Source organism: Rasamsonia emersonii (assembly GCF_000968595.1).
Source record: "Rasamsonia emersonii CBS 393.64 chromosome Unknown ctg1118621760101, whole genome shotgun sequence".
In the NCBI taxonomy this organism is placed as follows: Eukaryota; Fungi; Ascomycota; class Eurotiomycetes; order Eurotiales; family Trichocomaceae; genus Rasamsonia; species Rasamsonia emersonii.
In genome coordinates, this window is record NW_013563186.1 from 63,983 (window position 1) to 87,777 (window position 23,795).

General features: G+C 52.0%; 8 protein-coding genes across 8 annotated transcripts; 5 read left to right on the plus strand and 3 right to left on the minus strand.

The window, feature by feature from the left end:
• Positions 1-568: 568 nt before the first annotated feature.
• T310_4240 (Glycerol-3-phosphate 1-O-acyltransferase) lies at positions 569-3,012 on the minus strand (the record flags this gene model as incomplete). The annotated part of the gene is made up of 3 exons (XM_013472877.1): positions 569-1,753; positions 1,809-2,732; positions 2,842-3,012. The coding sequence occupies 3 exons, from the start codon at positions 3,010-3,012 to the stop codon at positions 569-571; spliced, it is 2,280 nt and encodes a 759-aa protein (XP_013328331.1).
• Positions 3,013-5,812: 2,800 nt separating this feature from the next.
• T310_4241 (uncharacterized protein) lies at positions 5,813-6,792 on the plus strand (the record flags this gene model as incomplete). Its single annotated transcript, XM_013472878.1, has 3 exons — positions 5,813-5,823; positions 5,885-6,066; positions 6,236-6,792. The coding sequence occupies 3 exons, from the start codon at positions 5,813-5,815 to the stop codon at positions 6,790-6,792; spliced, it is 750 nt and encodes a 249-aa protein (XP_013328332.1).
• A 524-nt stretch (positions 6,793-7,316) lies between these two features.
• On the plus strand, positions 7,317-7,884 carry T310_4242 (Ubiquinol-cytochrome c reductase complex 17 kd protein; the record flags this gene model as incomplete). The annotated part of the gene is made up of 2 exons (XM_013472879.1): positions 7,317-7,575; positions 7,742-7,884. 2 exons carry the CDS (start codon positions 7,317-7,319, stop codon positions 7,882-7,884), a joined length of 402 nt encoding a protein of 133 aa, XP_013328333.1.
• Positions 7,885-8,912: 1,028 nt separating this feature from the next.
• On the minus strand, positions 8,913-10,655 carry T310_4243 (Cell surface receptor/MFS transporter (FLVCR); the record flags this gene model as incomplete). Its single annotated transcript, XM_013472880.1, has 4 exons — positions 8,913-9,671; positions 9,737-10,085; positions 10,158-10,270; positions 10,353-10,655. The coding sequence occupies 4 exons, from the start codon at positions 10,653-10,655 to the stop codon at positions 8,913-8,915; spliced, it is 1,524 nt and encodes a 507-aa protein (XP_013328334.1).
• Positions 10,656-12,369: 1,714 nt separating this feature from the next.
• Positions 12,370-13,460, plus strand: T310_4244 (Dihydrodipicolinate synthetase; the record flags this gene model as incomplete). The annotated part of the gene is made up of 3 exons (XM_013472881.1): positions 12,370-12,511; positions 12,569-13,113; positions 13,188-13,460. 3 exons carry the CDS (start codon positions 12,370-12,372, stop codon positions 13,458-13,460), a joined length of 960 nt encoding a protein of 319 aa, XP_013328335.1.
• Positions 13,461-14,668: 1,208 nt separating this feature from the next.
• T310_4245 (Involucrin repeat protein) lies at positions 14,669-17,050 on the plus strand (the record flags this gene model as incomplete). Its single annotated transcript, XM_013472882.1, has 2 exons — positions 14,669-14,830; positions 14,903-17,050. 2 exons carry the CDS (start codon positions 14,669-14,671, stop codon positions 17,048-17,050), a joined length of 2,310 nt encoding a protein of 769 aa, XP_013328336.1.
• A 774-nt stretch (positions 17,051-17,824) lies between these two features.
• Positions 17,825-20,261, plus strand: T310_4246 (uncharacterized protein; the record flags this gene model as incomplete). Its single annotated transcript, XM_013472883.1, has 5 exons — positions 17,825-19,456; positions 19,625-19,764; positions 19,832-19,857; positions 20,032-20,073; positions 20,122-20,261. The coding sequence occupies 5 exons, from the start codon at positions 17,825-17,827 to the stop codon at positions 20,259-20,261; spliced, it is 1,980 nt and encodes a 659-aa protein (XP_013328337.1).
• Positions 20,262-20,814: 553 nt separating this feature from the next.
• On the minus strand, positions 20,815-23,574 carry T310_4247 (F-box and WD domain protein; the record flags this gene model as incomplete). The annotated part of the gene is made up of 2 exons (XM_013472884.1): positions 20,815-23,294; positions 23,352-23,574. The coding sequence occupies 2 exons, from the start codon at positions 23,572-23,574 to the stop codon at positions 20,815-20,817; spliced, it is 2,703 nt and encodes a 900-aa protein (XP_013328338.1).
• Between the last annotated feature and the right edge of the window lie 221 nt (positions 23,575-23,795).

Here is a 23,795-nt window from a genome sequence, read left to right on the forward strand (position 1 = left end):
CCCCAAGAATCAGCGGTGATCATGAGCCGGGAGGTGGATGATGTATCCGCTTGCCACGGAGCTTCCGGTGTACGTGTACTTACTTCCGCCATCCGTCCGAGGCAGCAGCCTCCTGCATCGCCTCAACCATGCCTCAGCATTCCACCCTCCACCAATCTTACCTGGGTTGCAGTTGTTGAGAGACCCTCGTGGTTAGGTAGGCTTTGATGGGTGACAGATGACTCGAAGCAACAGTTGGCTGGATCAGCCTCTAACTCTCAGCAAAAATTACTTGTGCAGTGTCCAAACTGCAGGGACAGAAGCATGGACATAAGCATTTAATTTCTGTGTTTTGTAATCTCCAGTCATTTGAAACCTGTAACCCGACTAAAATGACAAGTGTTCAGGGGTATAATTTCACAGTACACAGAGGTATCAAAGCTATATACAGTATTCTCGTGTTTGTCAAATTCATCCATACACATAAAAAAAAAGCAATATAACTGAAACGCTTAACTCCTCCGACCAATACCGATTAACAAAAACAAATTCCTCTGTTCCGGGGAAAACGAAAGGCCAAATTGGTAGGCTACTGATCCTTCTTTCCTTCCTCGCTCGGAGGAGTTATAGAGCCGGTACTCGCTAGCTCCCAGTTCACGTCCTCGCCGCGTCTTCGTCGTTCCTGGCCACGCTCTCTCATCGCGCCACGGATCCTTTTGCTGACTTCTTCAAAACTATCCTTGGAATTTATCTGGCTGAAGGCCTTCAATGGAAGTCCAGCGGAGCCAGGGAGGCCGCCGCTCGAGTTGCTTCGGCTATGGCTCCGGCTCCGACTCGACGGCCGCGTAGAGAAGAAGCCAAGATTTGCCCAATCATGGGTGTGTTCGTTCGGGGGAAGAGGTTCCTTGGTTTTGAAGTCGCCGTGACCATGACTTGTGCTGATCTGTCTCGTCTCGCCGTTGACCTTGTCGCCCTCTCCATGGTTCGACTCACGGAAAGGATCTGCAACAATACGAGTCGAATCAAAGTCGGGGAACAGCTCGGGACCAAGGGTGTTGATGACTTCGGTGACTTCATGGGAGAGTTTTTCACGGCGCTCTCGTAATTTCACGAGGGTGTTGGCCGAAGAAGGGTTGAGCGATAGAATGAGAGGCCTGAGAGACTTGAGAATATCCATGCCAATTTCGCCAATTCGCAGAGCTGCAAAGGTGATGGAAGGGAATAGGACGACACCCAGCAAGACGACCATCCATAACGGTACCCACTCAGGGACATATCCTTGGATGCGGTTGAAATACGTCCAATATGTGAACATGATTATATAAAACGTGTAGAGGGCCGGTGCGAACGCCAGAGCGACAAGTAGTTTCCATGTCGCCATGACGTCGCGGCCTTGCAACTTGACCGTGGAGGCAGCCAAGGCCTCCTGAGACTTCTTCTTCGAAATCACCTTGGTGGCAACAAAAACCGGTGCAAAGAGAAGGAGACCCGGCAACGTTCCGATGGCCATGACAGTGAGTTTAGACAGGCGATATATCAGAGTACACACAACCTGTAAGATCGAAAATCTGGCGTACTCAACTTGGTGATCGCGGATGCCAAGCAACCGAAGTTGCTTGTTGTAGTCTGCCACCGAACTCTTGAGTTTGACAATTCTCGGATCGTCCTTGAAGTGTGTATATCCCTGCACCAGGCGCCGGTTGAGCTCGACAACCATCGGAAGTGGGAGCTTCTTTCCCTTCGTGTTGTACAAACGGCGTGCTGCTTGAATGACCTGCAAGATGTGTTAACAGGCGTTATTGCACAAATGACAAAGTGGAAGAACCAACCATGAGAGTTTCGTAGTCAGGCGCATTCACGGTAACAGCCAGAAGGGCATGATAGATGGTGTCCAGTAATGCTCCGACTGCCTCCCGTCTCTCACCACGCTTATACTGCTCTACCAGCTCCATTGGGACTTCAATGGGGTTCCCAAACTCGACGACTGCCCTGGATCGGAATTTGTGAGCATGGAAGTAGTTCATCCCACAGGGCACAATCTTTAAGCCGGAATTCGGATTCTCCGCCAATGAACCAAGAGCCATAATCGCCACGCCAGCTGCAGGGTTTCGAAAGTCAGCCAAGGAAGAGCAGATAGACGAGATCAAGGGCAATGCCATACCTTTCAGAGGAAGCAATTCCGGGCGGTCATGACTGCCACCCTCGGGAAAGATACCGATACAACCACCGGTGCTGAGTCTCCCGAAAACCGCCTTATACACTGCGGATTGATCCACATGGGGGGCGTATTTGAACTTGGAGCCGTTGAAACCACTGAGATCCTGATCGGAGACATCGCCGGTGAACTTGCCGTCATCTGTGATATCCGTCCTCCCTGTTAGCTGATAGAGGGCATCTCTAGCCTTGAAAGGCTTCTTGAGAATGAGCTCCTCGGGGCCGCGAATCTCGGCGATGGTGGTGCTATGTGAAGTGCCATTAATTGTAGGCAAGGCTATAGTGCCATCGGGCTCAAATTTCTCAAAGTTGGTACCGATTCCGCGCAGAAGTGTGGGCTGGTTGACTGGGTCGGGAAGGTAAATAGTGCCCTCTCCAGGCTTCATGTTGTCCATTGCTCGCGCCACAGGCACCGCCCCTATGCCCCTCGCCAACAGTCCAATGAATTTCCGGTGGAAGGATTTCTCCGCGATAAGCCATGAAATGCGACGTCGGACTTCGGTGCGGATCACACGCATCAGAATCAGCGAGTCCACAAACTAGAGCGGAGGTCATGGTCAGCGAATGTCGATCCGAAAAAGAGGAATGATGTGTATTGCGGACGAAGTAAAGAGCGTCCCCATTGCCATGGAAGTCGTATTTTCCTACCTGATTTGCGTGAGGTGCAGCTACAATGATCATCGGACCTCTTCTGGGAACCTTCCACGAGCCACGCGGGTGCACCTCCCGGAAGAAGAGATCCACCAGAACAGAGAACGTCCAGAGGACGAGGTCGTACAACCACCCGATCAGGGGTGGGATATACGTTTTCTTCGCCATTTGGAGATTTGACTTGGACCAAGAATTCAGCGATACAGCGTGATTGCCCGCCTCGCAGGCGGCGCCCCTCCGACACAGAGAATGTTGCCGTTGATTTCAATTGGTGGTTTCAATTTCAGTCGAAGAAGGAAAGTTGCGATTCAGCTGTGTCTGGGCAACGCAGAAGGTGGTTGTGACGGGTTGCACGAGGCATTAGATCTCAGTTCTGAAGCTACACGATAAGCGTAGTTCACGTTTGGTCGCAGGCCTGGGACAACAACGTATATGGTGTGGACTTACGCAGGAAGCGAGTAACAGAGTCGGAGACAGGTTCACATCGAGTCGTGGCCGACGAGGAAAACACGAGCGTTGACGAGGAGAGGTATTTGGCACAAAAGTGAAAAAATGGCAGTTTACGAGGCTAGGATGGAGACGGAGGGGGCAGCCGACGCAGCCGCCTATCCGCGCGCGATCGTTGCGACGCTTCTAGAATCAGAAACTTCCCAAAGCGGGCCTGACACGCTCGCATCCCACGTTGGCAGCATTCAGGCAAACAAAAAGCACTCGACTGGGAGTGACGTAAGCTGGGTTGAACTGGTTGGGGCAAAGTTGCAATCACCAGTAGACGTGAATAGATGGCAAGCCACAGCTGGCAGAGCTTGGACGCATTGCCTGTCGTTTTGCTCCGTACTACTCCGTCCGGATCGTCGAGTCTATCTGGAAACTGGCATTATTGGACCACCACTCGCCGGACATTTATTCGGGGCGCGATGGGGCAGTCCAGCACCGCCGTCCTGTTGGGAAACTTTATGAGTTCTCTCATGCGGGGAAGATCCATAACGAGCCCGAGTTAACCAATGAGTTGGCGATAGCAAACGACGCACAAGAGCGAGGCAGCTTAATGTGGCTTCGATCTGTCAAAAGACCGCCAATCCAATGGTCTAACTTGGATGGATCTGCGTGAAGTGACCCGACCACGCACGAGACTCTCTGCTTTTTCCGGCATACTGCTCCCAAGCCCAGCCGGATGGTCATATCTTGATCCCACGCAAATCCTCGATGGTGAAATCCGTCTGTACAACTCCTATCATACACTTAGTTTGTCTCATTGAGACGCTCGCGGTCATGGTCGATGGTTCGAATCCAGAACACGAAATAGATACGGGGATGGTTCTCCCTATAGAACCCTCTTCGACGTACAGAGCTCTGCAGGAAACAAGGTTCTTGTCTGGAGTTTGTGTAAAATGAGGGTTTAACTGGGCTATCTACTCCGGAGTAGAATTCTATTAGGCCAGCATGGTAACATGGGTTAAGAGAAATGTTTAGCATTCTCTAAAACCCATTGCATCTTAATCCACTGGATCCTATAAAGGTCAGCGAAGTTATGGCTCGATCTTTAGCATCACTGTCATATCACAGGCCTACGATCCTGTGAAAGGGATGTTTTAGTGGCTACGAGCGCAATGCCACAGTCTTACTGCCCATGTGGCTGGACACTGAACAGAAAGCAGAAATTCTTGAGTAGCTCAGAAATGTATCACAACCATTACTTCACAGATTGAACGTACACAAGCGATTGTCTTGATATCCGAATCAATAGGAAAGGGCCCTTATTAGTAATCGCCAGAGGAGTTATTAGTATTAGGTAAAGAAAACCTGTATGATGCCGCAGCATGTAGCAATTACTAAAGGTAGTACAAGCCCGGCATCTCATTCTTGCAGTAGCTAGAACCAACGTATTCTGTGACTAGTAGGGAGATAATCACATTGTCTGGCTTGCAAACGTCTTCATTCACAGTTGGCTTCGAAGACAGATATTGATGGTTGATACAGACTACAAGCAATGCCAGAAATAGCGCATTATCCAGAAGACAATCCTCTGGAGTGTCTGTATCAACTTCTTGGCCAATAGAACGAATAGAATGAATAAGAACGAAAGGCAATCGATGGGAGCCTGGACTAGACCCCAGCTATTGTCGTCGCTAACTGCGGGCGGTGGAAGCGTGGGGGAGCGTCGCAACACGCGGTTCCTGACGACAACGAACCCACGTCGAGACCCGCCAGCGTTAATCAATCGATCAATCAATCAATCAGTCTGCCATCGCCATCGCTTCTCTAGCTGGGTTTGGTCCACTCAGCGCGGTCTCTAAGCACTCCAGTCGACTCGCATCCTCTTTCTGCTTAGTCCTGTGTCGTGCTGATGGTTATTGCCGCCGTTGCCGCTCTGATCGCTGGATTTTCGGCGGCTTTCCAGGACAGACCATCGGCTTCTCGACTCGATCCATCCCCGCTGTCCCGCAAGCAGGCAATAAGCCGTCTGTGCCCTTCTTTTTGTTTTTGCCCCCCTTCTTCTCTGTTCCCGAGTAATCGACGCGAGCGCTAGAGCTAGCTGACCGGTCGTCTTTCTGGCCACTAAGGCTCTCGGACGCTCTTGTTCCTCTTCGCCCCTCCCTTCCCCCCGCCTCGCGGCGCCAAACGAACACCATTTGGGCTGGAGTCGACAACCGCCTCTTCGTGCCTGTGTCGCATCCCGTCCGGTCCATACGTTGTGATTCGTGCACACCCCGGTCGTGTCTGCAGTTTGTATGCTCTCCACACTCGAGGTCGAATCAGAGAGCGTCTCGCGAAGCTAGAAAGCCTCCAGAACAGTCGATCGAGGTCACGATTCACCTGGTTTCGTGCTGGTTTCTCTCGAGTCTGCAGAGCACCGGGTGATCCGCCCTGACCGCTCCCTGATATTGCCTGCTCGTTTCAAGCCTCTTGTTGTCTAGCCTCAGTCCAGCGCCACGTTGATCTCTCGTGGGCCCTCTCTGCTTTCAACATGTCCATAAAGTACGTGCCTTCCTCCCCTGCAGATCCCCGATTGCACTAGGACATGACTCTTTCACGATAGCCGTGTGGGACCATCTCCTGCTCGCTTCGTTGTTTTATCGTCACAGGACCATGGGAGAGAAAAAACGGAGTATTCTTTACTGACTAAACTTCGTTCCTTCTCAAACAGTTGGGTGATGCTCTCTGAGACGGAGGGCTTCGTCCGTCTTCCCAATGAGCATCTCATCTACACATCTCCGCCACGTACGAGCCTGTCGTTAAAGCCGCCCAGTTCATATTCCGGAAAGGAATCATTTTCCATAAGCAGCAGTTCAGGCTGCATATACCTCACAAACCAACGAGTTAGTCTCCTGGCAATCCCTCCCTGAGAGTACACTTTCAGGCGCTGACAGCTTCGTCTGCTTCTAGATAGTCTATCTTCCCTCTCAGCCAAGTGACCAGTTTCAGTCGTTCACAGCTCCCCTCCTCAACATCCACGATAGTCATGTTTCGGCCCCTTTCTTCGGACCCAATGTATGGACGGCGATCGTCCAACCAGTATCTGGCGGCGGAATTCCACCTTCACTACCGGTCGTCGAGCTTAAAGTGACCTTTAAAGAAGGAGGTGCTTTTGACTTCCATTCAAATTTCGAGCGGATCAAGGACCGTCTGCACCAGGCTGTCGAGCATGCGAGGGAGAGTGGCTTGATGACTGGAAACGGCCCTGCCGGGGTCGATTACACCAATGTCCATCTAGACGAACTACCAGCCTACGAAGGTCCCAGTGACGCTCCACCGTACCCGGGGACATCTCATGACACAGAATTTGGGGTCCCTCCGGAGGGCGCTTCGAAGCCACCGCCTCCACTCGGCGAAGAGACAGAGAGTTCCGCGTTTGAACCTCCTACGGAACCACCTCCAGGATACGAGGAGGTTCAACAGCAGAGTGTGGCCAACGAGCTAGAAAACCGATTGCGCCAAGCTAGCTAGCACTGGGTGATGGATGATTGGGTCTCATGAGAAGGCGTCCAACTGGGGGTTTCTTTTCTTACTGCACATATAACGATTTGTCCATCAATAATGGATTATTCCCTGTAATTTTAGTAATGACTGATACGGTAGCGTCATGCGATCATGCAGAGCAAAGCGACGGGCTTAATAGGGATTAGATTTTGCATTACAGCATCTAATGCGCAGATGACCAACGAAGATGAGAAGTCTTTTTTTTTAAAGGCGCCTGAATGCCTGTTCAAATGTCCGCATTCGCATTCTCGTGCATTTCGGGTTGTTCGGGCAAGAACGGCATCCGGCCAATCACGTGTGGGGGAATTGCAGCCAGTCATGGCCGGCCAACCTGACCGGGGCGTTCCGTTTTTCCTGGACAAGAGGAAGCTTCTCCAACATCATCACAATCCCATCTACGCTCGTTGTTCGTCGCATTCGAACCCCCCGCTACCGAACCCTCCCCCTAGACCCCTCCAATTGCATCCATTGAACCGCTCAGAACCGTCAGGATGGGTCTCTCCGAGCTTTTCTCCGAAATGATCTCCTCCCTCGGCTTCGCTGAAGCCCAGGCTGAGGCTCCTCCGGCGGAAGACACGGACAGCGGCAGCGCCGAGCCTGAGCAGGAGGAGAAGACCGCATCCGAGGAGGCAGGCAGCGAAGAAGGAGACAGTGAGGGTGCTTCTGAGGAACCCGAGCAGGAGGAGGAAGAAGAGGAGCCGGAAGAAGAGGAACAGGAGGCTGTGGACCCCAAGCCCAAGCTCGAGCAGGGTGAGTTTCCCGCTATTGCGGCCTCCCTGCAGGCCGACATAGTCGCTATTGTGATATTCTAGCGATCGGTGACCGCAATCGACCCTTCCTTACACAATTGAGCCTTGCCCTTCTCTCCGAGCTCTTCGCGCACCGTCGTTGGCAGTTACTAACAATTGATGTGCAGAATGCGCCAACTCTGCTCAGTGTGCGCCTGTCAAGCACCACTTCGATGAGTGCGTGGAGCGTGTGACCCGGCAGCAGGAGGACCCCGACTACAAGGGACCCAAGGAAGACTGTGTCGAGGAGTGTAAGTTGGCCAATACTTGATCTGAACACATTGCAACACCTCCCACCCTCCTTCGAGGTCACTGCGTTAAACAAGTCCATGGCCATTGAGTTATGAACTATGTGGCTATGGGATAATGGATCGCTGTCATTTGCTTGCGCCTGGTGTGGACTCTTGGGTACTGACGTTTCTGCCAGTTTTCCACCTCCAGCACTGCGCTGCCCAGTGTGCCGCCCCCAAGCTTTGGAAGATCCTGAAATAAAGGGCTCGCTTCTCTCCAAGGATCTGTCTCATTCTGCAGTCATCCGCTGATCACTCAATATCACATGCATATGGGGTCATGATATTTTGAGGTCATATGGATGAAGGAAAGACACCTGTGAGAATGGGAAGATCTTTTTGCAAATGATTTGATGGCTGAGTTGCCCTTCCTGATGTTCAGCCTGCCGCTCTCGATTATGTACCATCATCATCAAGCTTGCATGATGTGTTCGAACTCGATTTTCGTCCATCACGCTGGCCTTTCAAGGAAAACAACCCATCATCGGCATCATGTACAGATAGTTAGTGACTGTCTCCTACGCTACCTCTCTATAGCTGTGAGTTTACGTTTCATTTTATTTCATTATGTCTTAGACCGGTTTCCCATGCTAGAACTCTACCTATATTATACTGTATATCTACCTGGACAAGAAAACTTTAGAGCCAATTATCATAACCCGTCGAGTTGCACCTACATGTTTCCAAGTGTGATTATTCGTATTGGAGCAAGTTTACTTACCTATCCTACTAGCTTGCCGAAATATGGCAAGAAATATGATACACCGTGCCCTCCCTAGTAAGGGATCTGGCCTGAATGACAAGAAATATACTACGAAATATGGTCTATTGGCGAGAACTAACTACACAGAATTTCTTCATGTCCAGAAAGAAGTCTTATGTACGGTATGTAATGTGTACTGTACATACATACGTACTGTCATGTCAAGCGTGAGAACTAACGCAAACACATTCCAACAGAAACCAACAATGCTCATGAGTCATCACACTAATTCGTCAGTTTGAAACCTCAGACCTCTGTCGTCCTGCGATCAACGATGTCTGTTTCGGCCTCGAGCCGGCGATGGACCACCTCCCGACCAAACAGACCCAACGACAACGGGAAGGGGACCGCAACCGCCGCAACAACCGCCGAAAAGATCAGAGCGTTCTGCATGTTCTCCGGTGGGCTGGCGTCGGGTCCGGCCGTGAGCGCGGTCTGGATGATTGTGAAGATTGCGCCCAAGACCTGCCCGCCTGACCAGCAGAGCGTGCTCCCGATCTCGGGCGAGAACGGGTACGTGATTTCGACGAGCAGCTCCAAGGCAACGGGGAGCAGGCTGAAGGAAGAGGCGCCGAGAAGGGCACACACAACGAAAGTCGGTGCGATTCCGGCGACACTCGGCGGCGCGAAGATGAGCGCGATATAGAGCACGGCCAGGACGGGGACGCAGATCCGCACCACTGCCAGGTAGTGCTTGAAGCGGTCGGTGAGCGGGGAGACGATGGCGGACGACGCGAGACCGACGAGGATCAGAAGCCCACCGGCGATGCCGGCTTGGGTTTCGGAGAAGCCGTACGGATAGAGGATCTGGTTCAGCAGGGCGGATACGCTGTTGAAGAAGCCGACGTAGATGGAGAAAGGGATGAAGATCAGCCAGAACTCGACGACGCGGACGATCTGCCGGACGGACTCGATGAAAGGGGTCTTTTGGACTTCGGATGATGCGCTTGGAGGGGTGGGCGGACGCGCGGGGATGAAGAAGGACGGGATACAGGCGACGCTGGACTGTGACACAAATGCAGAGGTCAGTTACTTTACCTCGACTTGTGATCTTGTGGTGCCCAACTTACAATGATGGCGATATACAAGACCATATTCGGGACATCGCTGGGCTGGAGCACCACCAGCGAGTCCACCAATTCACCCAAGGCCGCTCCCAGCGGGTTCGCCAACGTCGTCAGAGCCGTTGCGCTGGTCCGGCCACGGTCTGAGAACCAGAGATCGCTGTATCGCGTCGGCGCCGTCAGACAGAACGGTTGCGCCAGGCCGATGAGGATCTGCCCGAAGGCGACGAGGCCGAAGATGCCGCCGTCTGCGCGGGCGCCGGCATATCGTATCCAATTGCCCACGAGGGTCAGGACGGATGCTGCGACGATGGCATGCTTGGGTCCGCCTTTGTTGAGGGTGTACATGACGATCCTTTTTTTGTCAGCACATACATATGCAGAACCTCCTTGACGGTTATCTTTTTGCAAGAGAGGCGAGACCTACGGAGTCGCAACGCAAAAGGCAAAGAGGGTCGCCGTGCTCAGCCAGTTCACCGCGCTCTCCGAGACGCTGAAATACTCGGCGGTTGAGGTCGAGATGGAAGCGAAGGTGAGCCACTGTTGTCATCAGTCAGTCTACCAAACCATTTTACGTTGTCGATGAGAGAGGATTATTCTTTTTTGTGGGTACAGTACATACTCCCCAGCTAATCACCAGATTCAGCAACGCCAGCTGCACGAGTCCCCAGAACCGCCTCTTGTAGACTTTGTAGGTTGTTGTGGACGTAACTGTGGTCGTCATCATCATCATCGTTGGTCCTTGATTTCTTTCACCCTGACCGTCGCCGCCATGATGAGCGGCCTTTTCGACGTCAACGTCACGGTGGTGGTTGGAAGAGGAAGACGGCGAGGGTGATGGTGATGCGATGGTAAGAGAGGTCTTGTCATTGCTGTTCTTCTTATTATTATTATCATCGTCGTCGTTGACACTGCCAAGCTTCATTGTGATGATGTCTGTCGACATCCCCCGCCAGCATTCTTATCGCTGGCCATGGGGAGACTCATTCACTCATCTATCCATCCATTCATTGACAAGAGAGAAAGCAAGCCAGCGAGCAAGATGGAAGAAGTAGGTAGATAGATAGATAGCAGACAATGCGTAATTAAGGTGAAGTGTTGGTCTAGTTATCAGTTAGTACTGTGTAGGTCCGAACTACGCCCGTCTGTAAGACTCTAACTAAACTAATACACTAGCTACTACTATAGCGGTACTACATTAATTAATTACATCCTACGGAGTAGTATTCTCTGCTGCGGACTCTTTCAACGAACGAAAAAGATGTGCGGGGGCGCCGGCAAAATCGGAGAATTGGATTCAATCGATTGATTGATTAGTCTGATAAGCGGGAAAGGAATCTTCAATCGGCAGAATCGGAACGGGACTTGGCGGCAGCTATTTCTTACAGTCTTACCCAAGTGAGCATAGCAGCATAGCGAGCGGTGGCACAGTTACATACATGCCCGAGTCAGATGGACACTTGAGCGTTTAACGAGCTTGGCGTCTTGTCCAAGACTCCAGAGTCGGGATTGTTCCGTACGGAGTACGGAGTAGTACTCTGGATTTATTTGGTCACGGACAAGACAAGCAGGTAGGAAGAACCTACCTACTTAGGATCTATCTATAGTCGTACAGTACAGCACGACGCGTAAATGGTTACTTTGGAAGAAGTTGATCAGATGGAATTAGAATTCATGACGATGTCCTCCTGTATGTACCTGCGCGGGTACATACATAGCTGATGTTTCTTGACAGATGCGGGGTTGCATTGTTAATTTCGCTGAGGCAGCCTATCCAAATCATCCACTAATTAGCAGCCATTTACATTTACCTAGGTAATTAGATAGACTTGACATGCATCTGGCATCTGCATGTGCTTTTATCATAGTTATACAGAGTAGCTGGAAGGAAGTCACTATTACCTTTGAGTATAACTTTAGTAATATTAAAAATCATTGATGCTGGTGTTCCACAGGCGGATGCTCCTTTTTCCTAAATCTACGGTAGATTGATGATTTTATTACCATGTGACACAGACTGTAGGACAGTACCTACAGTACTAGGTAGGTAAGATAAGACAGTTTCTGGTGGCACAGCGTGCTACCCAACGGACACCTACAATGATCGAGCAGAATCGATGATGATGCGCACTACGAACTATTACTACTCCTTACGTACGGTGGAATAATCCGTGCGCTGTGCTCGTTGAAATGCTTAGAAGACAATCATTAAAGATCAAAATCCCCGCATACATGTATCGCCCGTTGAATCCTTTTCTTCACGGAAACGTCGCTTGCGGATTGGCCCCCTAGCCGATCGGGTGTGTCGATTCGGCTTACTCGCCGATATGACGGACCGTGAATAATAGAGATGGACGGACGCATGTCATGGTCGATTGGCAGGATCAATAAATAGTGATTTGGGTCCGACTCGTCGGGTCGGGAGCAGAAGCATGGACTGCCAATCGGGAGGCACGATGCGACGCGACGCCTGTCAGAGGTTGAGTTTGTCATGGAGAAGATGGGACAAAGAGTTATAACAAGCTTTGATCCCATGTGTTGCCAGCGAATCTACTTGAACGGGCAGTCTTTCATCGCCGCCTTCTCTTCCTCATCCAAATTATCACCATCAATTGAATGAACATTGAAAGTACAGTACAATGGCGTCAACTTCCCGTCCATATCCCCCGGGAATCCACGTGCCCGCCTTGACTTGGTTCCGCGACGACGCCCACCAGGACATCGATTGGGAGGTGCAAGAGAAGCACTTGGAGTTTCTGATCTCCTCGGGGCTGCACGGGAGTGAGTGTTCCCACGACATACATGACAGGAAGGAAATCATCTAACTACGATCGACAGTCGTCCTTGCGGGCACCAACGGCGAGGCTGTCTCTCTCTCCGTGGATGAGAGATGCGAGCTCGTCCGTCAGACTCGACAGATCGCCCGCAGACTCGGCCGGGCTGACATTCCCATCACGCTGGGCTGCAACGCAGGATGCACGCGGGACGTCATCGATGCCACCATCGCCGCGAAGAATGCCGGCGCCGACTTCGCCCTGGTCCTGATCCCGAGTTTCTTCCACTTCGCCATCGACAACGAGGCCATTATCTCGTTCTTCAAAGAGGTCGCCGACGCCAGCCCCATCCCTGTCGTCATGTACAACTACCCGGCCGTGGCAGGAGGTCTGGACATCACCTCCGACGTCATTGATGCCCTGGGAAGCCACCCCAATATCGTAGGTGTCAAGTTCACCTGCGGTGGCATCGCCAAGGTGGCTCGGGCTGCTGCAGCATTTCCTCCGGAGCAATTCAGCGCCTTTGCTGGCCAGGGCGACTGGTTGATTCCCGCTCTGACGGTTGGAGGCCAGGGTTGTATTACTGGCCTGGCCAATTTGTACCCGAAGGTGAGTATTAACATCTGATCTCGTTCTGTTCCCCTCCAGGGCCTTTTTTGATTGACCACTATTTGCTTGACCAGACTTGTGTCGAGTTGTTCGATTTGTACCGCTCCGGCAAGGTCGAGGAGGCCCAGAAACTCCAACTCCAAGTCTCAGCCGCCGAGGTTGGGCTCGGAAAGGGCGGCATCAACGGCACCAAGTGGGTGGTGGCCAAATTCCTGGGATACCCCGAATTCAGCGCCGTCTGTCGGAGACCGTATCCGCGGTTCACTGACCCGGCAAAGCGGGAGATGATCACGAGCAAGATGCTTCTGCTGCAGGATGTCGAAGCTCGTCTGACGAAGAGGGGGTAGCGATGGTACAGAGACGATCCATGTCCAATTCCCCCTTCATCATTTCCGCGTATATATCTTTATTTTTTTTTCGAGAATTGTTTGATCATGACGTATAGATACTGTCGATTGATTCACAGACATTAATGTACTGTACATACATACATACATACATACATACAGTATTCGTGGTATTTCGAATCGCAGCAAATAGACAGAAACGACCATTGGCCATCTGACATGTCAAGTTGTTCTGTATGTTGCTCTAGTTGTTCTGCGAGCATCATAAGGACTAGACCAAGTCAACAAATCCAATCTTCTAACACACGCTTTTTTCCAAGCCACTAAGCTCGCTGCATATGATGCCTGACAAAGACCGATTGTTTTTTTTTCTGTTGCTGCCTCGTATGTGGAGTTCGAAGTTATCGTCGTCAGCCCGGTGGGCACTGCCATCGTCATCTTTACCGTCAGGGGTAAGAGAATATTCTCGAGTGCGGGGCGCAATAATAAGGAGTGCGTAGTTAAGCAGCCTTGAAGGGCTCTGGACCTAAAGCTTTGCCGGGTCCTCCTCCATCGTCCATCCAGAGTCCTTTTTCCTCTCTGTATACGGAGTGCTCCCGTAGAAACTGGACACGAGTCTACCAGTGGACGACAGCAGCAAACCCACGGGGAAAAGACAGTGCTCGGAATAAATAATAAAGCAGGAGAAGGGATTTAAGGAACAGTCCTACTAAAAAAAGACAGACAGCAGACTAAGATCGCGATGAGGACTGTGCCTGAGCTAACTCGAGTTAGCCCGTCCGCTAACGCTCCCAGACTGCCGGGATTGGGAAGTCACTGCTGTTAGCCCGATTCCTTTTTCCTCCGGGCTGCCTGGTGGATTTACTTTATTTAATTCTAAGAAGCACCCCTGCCGACCTCTTTCTCTGGGACGACGGACGGGCTTCGCCTCTTGCTTTGCTGTGTACCGGGGAGTCGAGGATCATCTCTTGGTATGCTGCTGTCGACCCTCAGCAGTTGCAGTCTCCCCCGCCGAGAAAAATCCCCCAGCCTCACTCATTATACCTCCGACAGCTCGAGACTCGCATTGCGCGTGTTTGCTCTGACCCCAGTCGATCCTTTGCTATATTCGATGATAATGTCTTCTTCGTGAATACTGCCCTGGAGTTTCTTTCTATTCCTTAGTGACTCTTTCCTTTTGCAATTAATTACCTTGATCTTCCACCGGGATGAACGTCGATAGCCTCCGTTCCAGCCGCTCCTCCTACGGCGACCCCCGGTACCTGTCTGCCTACTCCAATGGCGTCTCCTCGCTCCCGTCCAAGGTGCTGGTGGACGGCTATCGAGGGACCTCGGACCTTTCCAACGATGACAGATCCCAGTACAGTACGGTATGTGTGTGTTTGCGCGCTGGTCCTGCACTGGTGAGCCCACGCTGACTATCGTTCCTTCGAACTTTACAGGTCAGCCCGAATCCCCAGCGGGGTCCGCTATCGATCGATGTTACCGACCCAGTCCTAATGCACTTGTTGACCGAAACTGCCATTGGCGACAGCATCGGGTACGAGATCCTGCCTTTCGAAGAAGTCGAGGATTTGAAAAGAGAATATGCCTTCTTGTCGAACCGCATCGAGGCAACCAAGCGGAAACTGGCTCTGGAGACGAAACTCCGGGATGCTGCTCAGTCGCTTCGCCGCCTACACCGTCCCAAGAGTACCCGCAATGGCACTGAGCCTTATCTCAACGGACATACAAATGGCGTGATACCCGAGCCGGACGAGGATGCCGACGATGAGTTCGCCGTGAGCTCCCGAAAGTGCGAGGAATTGGCGCAGGAGTTATGGAAGCTGGAGCGCCGGGCTCAGCATGTCCACAGACGAATCCTCGAACACACTGCCGGAATCTTACAGTTGACGCACAAGGGTCTTAAGAAAAATGTCAACCAGAACGGCGCGAACCAGAGCACAAATGGGGTTTCTCGTGGGAGCGTTGACTTTGACGATCGCAGTCTGTACAAGACGGTGGACAGCCTGGACGACTTCGGACCCGACGGCCGAAGAGTTGCTCAAAACGGCATCGACGTCAATGTGATTCGTAACACTGAGCAGAAGCTTGAGGAACTCAATGGCCGTCTACGTGATCTGATCTTACGGGGCCAGGAGGATTTTGATCTTGACCCTCTTCCTCAGAGTTCAAACGATGGCGATGCCGTGAAATCTCCAGCATTGGTACAAGCGCATCTGGCATACCTCGAGAATAGCCTAAATACGCTCGAGACTCGGGGACTCCAGGTCGGAGGGGTAGGGGGTTCTGCTGGTGAGATAGAGGCGCAACTCAGTGAAATCAACAACCGACTACATTCCCTTCTGGGGCAAGCTGGATCTGTGCTTTCCCCGTCTCATCCTCCTCCCCCAAGCCCGTCTGGGGAGTACCTGCACACTCACATGGACTATCTGCGGTCCGGATTTGAAGATCTACAGCGGCGAGTTCAGGATCTCCAAGAGCAAAAAAGCATCCTGACGACCCAGATCCAGCAACAACGAGAGCTGAATTCAAAATCAGATGCCGAACGAGACGCGCACGTGGCCGATTTGACCCAGCAGCTCGTTGAGGCCAGAAAGCGGTCCGAATTGTCAGAACAGGAGGTCCAGGGTCTCAGGGATGAGCTGGCGATAGTAATGGAGCAGCTCGACGCTGCACGACAAGAACAGAGCCTGCAAGAGCAACAGCGGCAACAAGAAGAATCTGCGGCATTGAATGCTGAAAGGCAGGCGCGTGAGAGAGCCGAAGAGGAAGTGTCACGATTACAGCAGGCTGTGCAACAGGCATCGGCAGCCCGTTCGCAAGCCGAAGAGCAAGTCTCACAGTTACAGCAAGCCGTGCAAGAGGCAACGGTGGAACGCTCGCAAGCTGAAGAACAAGTCTCACAATTACAGCAGGCTGTGCAACAGGCAACCGAGGCACGCTCTCAAGCCGAAGAGGAGGCTAAACGGCTGCAGAATGAGTTGTCAGAAATGGAAAGGGAGGTTGCCAGAGCTCAGACCGAGCTCACTGTGGTCAAAGCCGAGCTTGATGGCGCTTATGGAACCCGAGCAGAGAGGGCTGCTGAAGTTGCTGCCAACCCTGTCATTCAGAAGGAAATCGAGGATCTCCGTACGAAAAACACCAGCCTCGCGGAGGAGCTCGCAGCATTGAAGGAGCAACAAAGTAATCAACCGAACGCTGCCGAGCTTCAGGAACGGGTGCAAACTCTGGAGAAAGAGCTCCGTGATACGATTGAAGATTATGAAGTCATGACCAAGGCGAGCATTGAATTCGAAAAGGAACGAGAGAAATACGAGAGCATCATTGATGGTTTGCGCGATCGTTGTGAAAACCTCGAGACGCAGCTCAGCGAGGAGCGCATTACCTGGATGGGAGTCAACAGTCCAACTGCTGTTCGGGATGGTGCGTCTGAGACGACGGTGTCGATGATGGTCCTCAAGAATGAATTCAAGAAGATGATGCGGGAAACGCGGGCGGAGAACATGAAACTCTTGAAGGCAAGTCTTCCCTACTTTGTCATTTCATCATTTTATGTCAACCCCTTACTAACGGTGGTCTTATCATAGGCGGAGCAAGAGGAACGAAGGAGACTGGAAGCCCTGGTGCGCAGCCTCAAAAAGGAGCAAGCCATGGGCAAGTCGAGTATCAGCCAGAGCACCGCTGCCTCATGATCATCATCACGATCGCCATGATGTCCTGCTGTATAGAAAGTCGACACTACGTTTTTTTTTCTTCGTACATACCACGCACCAGCCTTTTTTTTTCTCCTCAAAATCCTTCAATGTGGCATCTGGAACGCAATAACCCTCGTCATGACATCGAATGTACATACATAGATGGCTTTTATTTCCATTTTTTTTCATGGAGTCGAGCGTTGTTTCCTTCTGGTTTTACGCCCGGAGTGGTGTCTGAGTGGTGTCTCCAGATTCTCAGTGATGGCTCACAGGATGAGCACTTCCTACTGTGAACAAGCCAGCACGAGGACCCAAATACAATGAAGGTGTGATAATGTTAGCTCCCCTTGACTGGCAGGATTTTGCGTGAAAGCGGCCCTATGCATTGTATCCATGTTGGGTTGGTTCTGTTTGTTTTTCTTTTCGGGCTGTCAACTTGGGCGAATTGGCATGGCTCCTTCCCTGACAACGAACGCTGTATGTACCTACTGTACTGTACAATAATACATTCCTGGAAACTGCAAGCACGACTCAAACCACTGCCTTGATTCACGGGCAGAGCATCATCTTTTGTCTATCCCATTCCACCGTTAATGCCTCTCTTAAGAATTAAGAACTGTCGTTCTTTTCATTTTTAACCCCCCACAGACACACTTGTCAGTCGTTATGGATTCATGTTACCATGATCAGGGTACAGCAGAGAATCTGGTCGACCATGAGAAGCACTCGAATCAGCCACGGTCTACTATGGATGAAAACAGACCCAATCTACCCAACCCGCGTCGTGTCGCTTCCTTGGCTGCTTTCGACCGAGACCTCGATTCATCCGAGTCTATTCCAAGCGACCATAGCTCCCTATACGATGCTGCTAGAGCAAGCTTTGCGCTTGAAGACGAGGATCAGACTCTCAGTCATGGTGTAAAACAGGACAGCGAGGTTAGAGGTGGGAAGGCCGCCAATGCTCGGTCTTTGGATTCGTCTGCATTATCACCGTCGCATTTAAGGTCGAATGGACCTCCTCATCCCCTGGAGACGATCACTGAACAGCAAAGCTCGTCGACGCTACGGCGTTCCCGTTCGGTTTCGCAGGCTCATGAGAGTCATGCTGGGAGTGATTCGCCATCAAAGGAACCCAGGCGGTCGAGCTTTGCCGCTGCCGATCGAGTGCGACGCCGCAAAAACGTCTCCTTCGATGAGAGTGGCAGTGACTTTGGGGCTTCGAATTGGCAGCAGGGCAACTATTCCCCTGCACTTCCTACTCAACCTGTATATCCTCCTCCTGCCCGATCCCCAACTCCGCCTGGACTGCCGTCTTTCGGCTCTATTGAGGCTCTCAATTACTCTTCTCGCTTCACAATTGAATCCAGTCCGACGAGTCAAGGTAGACAACGTCAACGAAGCCCCGGGTCCACAGATGGGTTCTTTCGGAGGAGGAGTCAGGGCGGAGCACTACGAAGATTCTTAGGTTCCCTGCCACCATCAGGCTCTTCAACGACACTTCCGATGCATGCCATTGCCAGAGCAGATGATGGAACCGCTGTCCGTGGGCGCTTTCCATACCGGCAGAGTGGTCATGGTGTGGACTTGACGAGGTCGCTTGATCGACATCCCTTTCACAGAAGCCATCTGCCCGTCGCCACACCTATACATCCAGATTCAGTGTCTCGCACTGGTGAATCCAGAAGATCAAAAAGCGGCGACAGCCATGAGGGATTCAGACCTCCCGTTGACTCGCAGGTACAAACTGTTGGGTCGTCTCCATCTAATCCTACTGCAGAACGCCCTGAGACAGCCGAGCCACGGACAGTGACTGTGACATCTGGGGTCGGGGAACGACCTTTATCATCATCTCAGCATATCTTTGAAGCCCATGTGCCACAAGGATACAACAGAGTTTGTCCTCCTAGCGGCAATGCGAGCCGTAACACTCCTGTGGTTCCAAGCGTTGGTGCGGAGGCATTAAATCCAGTCACATTGCCAGTAGCAAGTCCAGGGATGGCAACCACGGACGGGACGTCAGAGACGACAGGTGATAACCACCGGAAGGCCACAAGTTTTTGGATAGGAGTATGGAAGAACATTACTGACGCGTTTTGCTGTGTGGCGGAAGAGGAGGAAGAGGAGGACACGACCAGAGCGTTATATAGGGACGGGAACCAAGCATCATTGTCATCCACAGCACTGGCTGGTCCACAATCGCGCACTCGCGGAAGCGAGGTCAGCCAGGCCGGACGTCGATATTCTGGCCCGTGGAGACCAGCGTATGGATTTCATCCGGGGGAGACGTCTGCCAGTTCGGTACTGTAGTTTAGGTGGGATGTTCAGGACTTGGGTACCATCGTACCGCCACGACGCATCCTTAGATCATCAATCAAAACAGGAGTACTTCCTAGAGTGTTCACTTGCACCGCACATGACCATGTAGTATATTCTTAGTCGAATAGATCGATATTGTGACCATTTCAGAACTGGATCCTCAAGTTCGCTCACAGGAGGTCTTTTGACCCATGGAGAAATAGAAACCATATCCTAGACAAACTCACTAGCATGTTAGGTATATGTACTGACAGTCCAGTCAGTACAGACAAGACAGACAGACAGTCGGTGTATGTACTGTACGGACAGGACGTACTGTAGTATACCATAGTCATGCTATAGTATAGTATACTATAGCTTAGTATTAATTACTAAGTACTACAGTAAGAAGATCCAAAGAAGAAGAAGAAGTCCTTCAAATCCAAAAGTGAACTGAACTGAACTGAACTAACTTATCATATTTGTCTGCTTTTAGAAACAAGACAAGAAAAGAAAGAAAATAGAGAAACAACAACGAAAGGAAGTAAAGTAAAGGGGAAAAAAAAAGAAAACTAAAGAAAGAGAAAGAGAAGAAAGGCAGGCAGTAGGTATATGGTATGGTATGTTCTCAATTGTATATAGACAGGCAGGCAATATAATAGACATAGGCAAGATGAATGGGAAAGAGAAAAAAAAACAAAAGAATGCTTTACACACACAGAGTCCGAAAAGAAAAGGGGAAAAAAAGGGGAAAGAGGAGAAAAGAGGAGAAAAGAGAAGAGAACAGCAGAGCAGAGAAAAAAAATGACCTATCCTTATCCTTCCTTATCCGGATATCCGTATTCCATCGCTATAAGGAAAAAAGAGAAACCGCTCAGAAATAGAAAAGTTTAAAAGAGGACTAAAGGGAAGAAAAAAAATACAAAGATGAAACAATCAAATAATAGTAATAATAATGAACAGCTCCCTCCAATGCCACACATTCAACAATATAAAAACAAAAGACTCCGACTTTCCATGCAAGTTATGTCCATCATCCTCGTCGTCACAAATAGCAATGATATATTACTGCAACCGCAAGCAAGCAAGCAAGCAAGCAGGCAACTCGGTATAATCAGATGGAAGCACGCCTCGACCTGCCGTCCAAGATGCCATCAACGATGATGATGATGATGATGATGCAAAATAGCAGAGGTGAATAAGCACAGAATCCTCCGGAGGGAAATGTCGGCAGATCGCTCCTTTTTTTACTTAATTCGCTTGTTTCGGGTATATCGACGGTCAAATCGGAATCATCTTGTATAAGATGCAGTTAATATGAACAGTTGAGACAGGGGAATCAACTCCCCAGCTATTGCTCATTACAATCCCGTGAAGAACTGACATGCTTCAATGATTTCCTCGTCCCCACATGCAAAATCCCATCCGACAATCCTTGGATCCTGACTGGCACAGATGATCTTCCGCGCATCGAACTGCAGTTTAAAGATCCTGGATGTCGGTGGCATACCCGGGTTGACAAATGGCCGAGCAAAGGCGTGGTGACCGTGAGCATGAGCCTGGGTTAATGCCTGCGCCTGTGCCTGCAACGGTGCCTGCCAGGGTGGCAAGGCCGCGAATGCATTGGGAGAAGGTGTGTTGGCAGGAATCTGTGCCGAAGGCTGATGAGGCGTTGCATGAGCCGCCGGGTTGCCTTGCTGTCCAGTCGGAGGGCCAGAATTGCCTGCAACTGCATTCCACGACGAGCCTTGTTCACCACCATGTCCAATATTGACTGGTGCGGTGGGGTTGTTGGTAGGATTCGTTGCAGCAGCATTCGGAGGGTTGGGAGGGACAGTGGCGCCGGTAGCGGTCTGGTGTCCCATGTGCAGCGGTCGATGTTGCTGCGCCGGCGGCACAGTGCGATTCATCACGTTTGCTGCCTCGCGTGCGGCCTGACTACGGTGATACGCCATTGAGGCATTCATGACAGCTTCGTCTTGGCGCAGCCGGTGGCCAACCACCCATTTCCCTTCCCGATCCTTTCTCCAGATGATGATGGTCTCATCATACGAGCCCGACACGATCCTCCCCCATATACTCCCACCTCCACCGGGAGGGATCCGCGTGCCCAGCGCCATCACGTCCTTTGGATTCTTAGATCCCGGGTTTCGATTGGGAGCGGAGCGCTTGCGGCTACCGTTCGGCTGGGCGTCGGGAACGACGCCGGCACGCCTGGCATCCCAGTAGTCGCTGTCGACTGCGAGGGCTTCGAGTCGAAGAGCCTCTTCGGCTCCTGGAGGATCACCAAAACCAGCCTGGACGGTTCGGACTAGGCTGCGGTGACCTTGCAGGCAGGCAACCTCAGCCCCCGAGGCATGATCGTAGATTCGAATCGTGTCATCATTGCTTCCACTGACAACCCGTCGACTGTCAAACTGGACGCAAGCAATGCCCTTCTGATGACCCATGAGGGTCTTGAGGCACGCCCCATTGTGGATGCTCCAGATCTTGATCAGTCGGTCTCCAGACGCGGAGACTATCTCATCGTCATTGATCTGGATGGCATTCACGGCGGCTCCGTGCCCATCCAGGGTCATCAAAAGGGAGTACGGTGCCAAAGGCTTGATGTGGCGGCTGGCGAGCTGCGCCTCCAGCAAGGACGGAGGCACATCGCTCGTGTCGATGATATACGAGGGATATTTGACGCCGGGGCCCTTGAAGACGGAAGGATAGTCCTTGTCCAGGGGAGTCAGCTCGTGACGGGTCCAGACCTTGATCAGCTTATCCTTCGAACACGTGACCAGGTACCGTTTGTCGAACTTGAGGTTCAGCACGGAGTCTTCGTGCGCCGAAACCAGTTCTTGAAGCTTCTGGCCGGTAGAAAAGCGCCAAATGATGACGTTCCTATCACTGCTGCCGGTCATGATGATATCTTCGGACGGATCCGGGTCAAACTGGAGGCAAAGGACCGACTTGGTATGCCCGAGCAGAGGCGGGTACCACAACCGCCTTGTTTCCAGGTCCCAGACGCGGACTGTTTTGTCGCGACTGCCGCTGACCAGCCATCGGCCGGAGAACTGGATGGCGTAGACGCATTCCTGGTGTGCTTCTTCGAGATGGGCGGGATCGGGCAGTTGGAAATTGATGAAGCGGCCCTTTAACCAGTTTTCCTCCAGGCGCCTCCGTTGCTTGTACAAATAAGGCCAATTGATCTTCGCGGCCCCGTTTGGTAGCCTGACCAACAAGGAAGACGACTTCGCTGTAGTACTGGTAGATGGCCCCGACAGCTTTGAAGACGGAGTCCAATTCGGACCGTTTCTGCGTCCCCGAGACGGAGACGGCTGGCCATCTGAAGCAACATCGTGCATTTCCCGATCTCCCTCCGCATCGTGAGGAGAAGTCGGCCCATCCGCTTCCACCAGACCATGTTGCTCGCTCCACGGCGGCTGGATCTCAGATTCTGGACTTAGTGCGCTGAAGCCTGCCGGAGGGACGCGCCTCTTGAGCTGGGGTTCGCTCACATCTGAGTCCGCATGCCTCGTTCGGGACTTGCGATTCTGCGAGAAGGGCGGTTCCGAGTGCTGCTGCTCGAACTTCCGAATGGCGTCGATGTCGAGGCCCCAACCCTCTCTGATATAGAGCTCTCTCCAGAGCCGGGAATCCAAGATGCGCTCTCTCCACGCCCGCGAAGCTAGGGAAGCCGTCAGCAGGGTCGCCGGGTCGAGGTAGGAGAAGATCTCGGCGGTGATCTCAGGCGGGAGTTTGGCGACGGGATCCATGTGAAGAAGCGGCGTGAGCCTGTCCACGACGGAGGCGATGGTGCTCGTGCGCAGGGTGCGCAATATGGAGTAAGCAAGCTCTGCGACGGCAGGTCAGTGTGAAGCCATACCTTTGCGCCTCCGTCAGACCAACATACCGGCCCTTTCCGCTTCACTGTGCGCAAGTATCCACTCTGGCAGAGGCATGGAAGAATCGGTCGACTTGAGGCTCGACTCATTGTCTGGCTGACTCTTCGTCTCGTCGGAATATCCTTCGTCGAGCTTGAAGGAAGCTGCCAACGGCGGAGCGGCGAAACCGGAGCGATAGTTGCCTCGCAGGAGAGGAGGGATGCCAGCTTCAGCGGCAGAATCCCTTTCCATGGATGCTGGCAGCTGGACGCTGTTCTGGGAAAGGCGTGGGGGGGGGGGGGGGGTATCGAACCAGACTTGGCCGTGATAGCTCCACGGTCCGATGAACAGTCACCGCCCCAAACAAACGGTACGCCAGCCACGATCTGATCGGGTGTTGGCCCTGGTGCGCGCTGGCAAAGGGGGAATCCGTGCAGACACCAGATTGCGGCTCACCGAGCTAGGCTGGACAA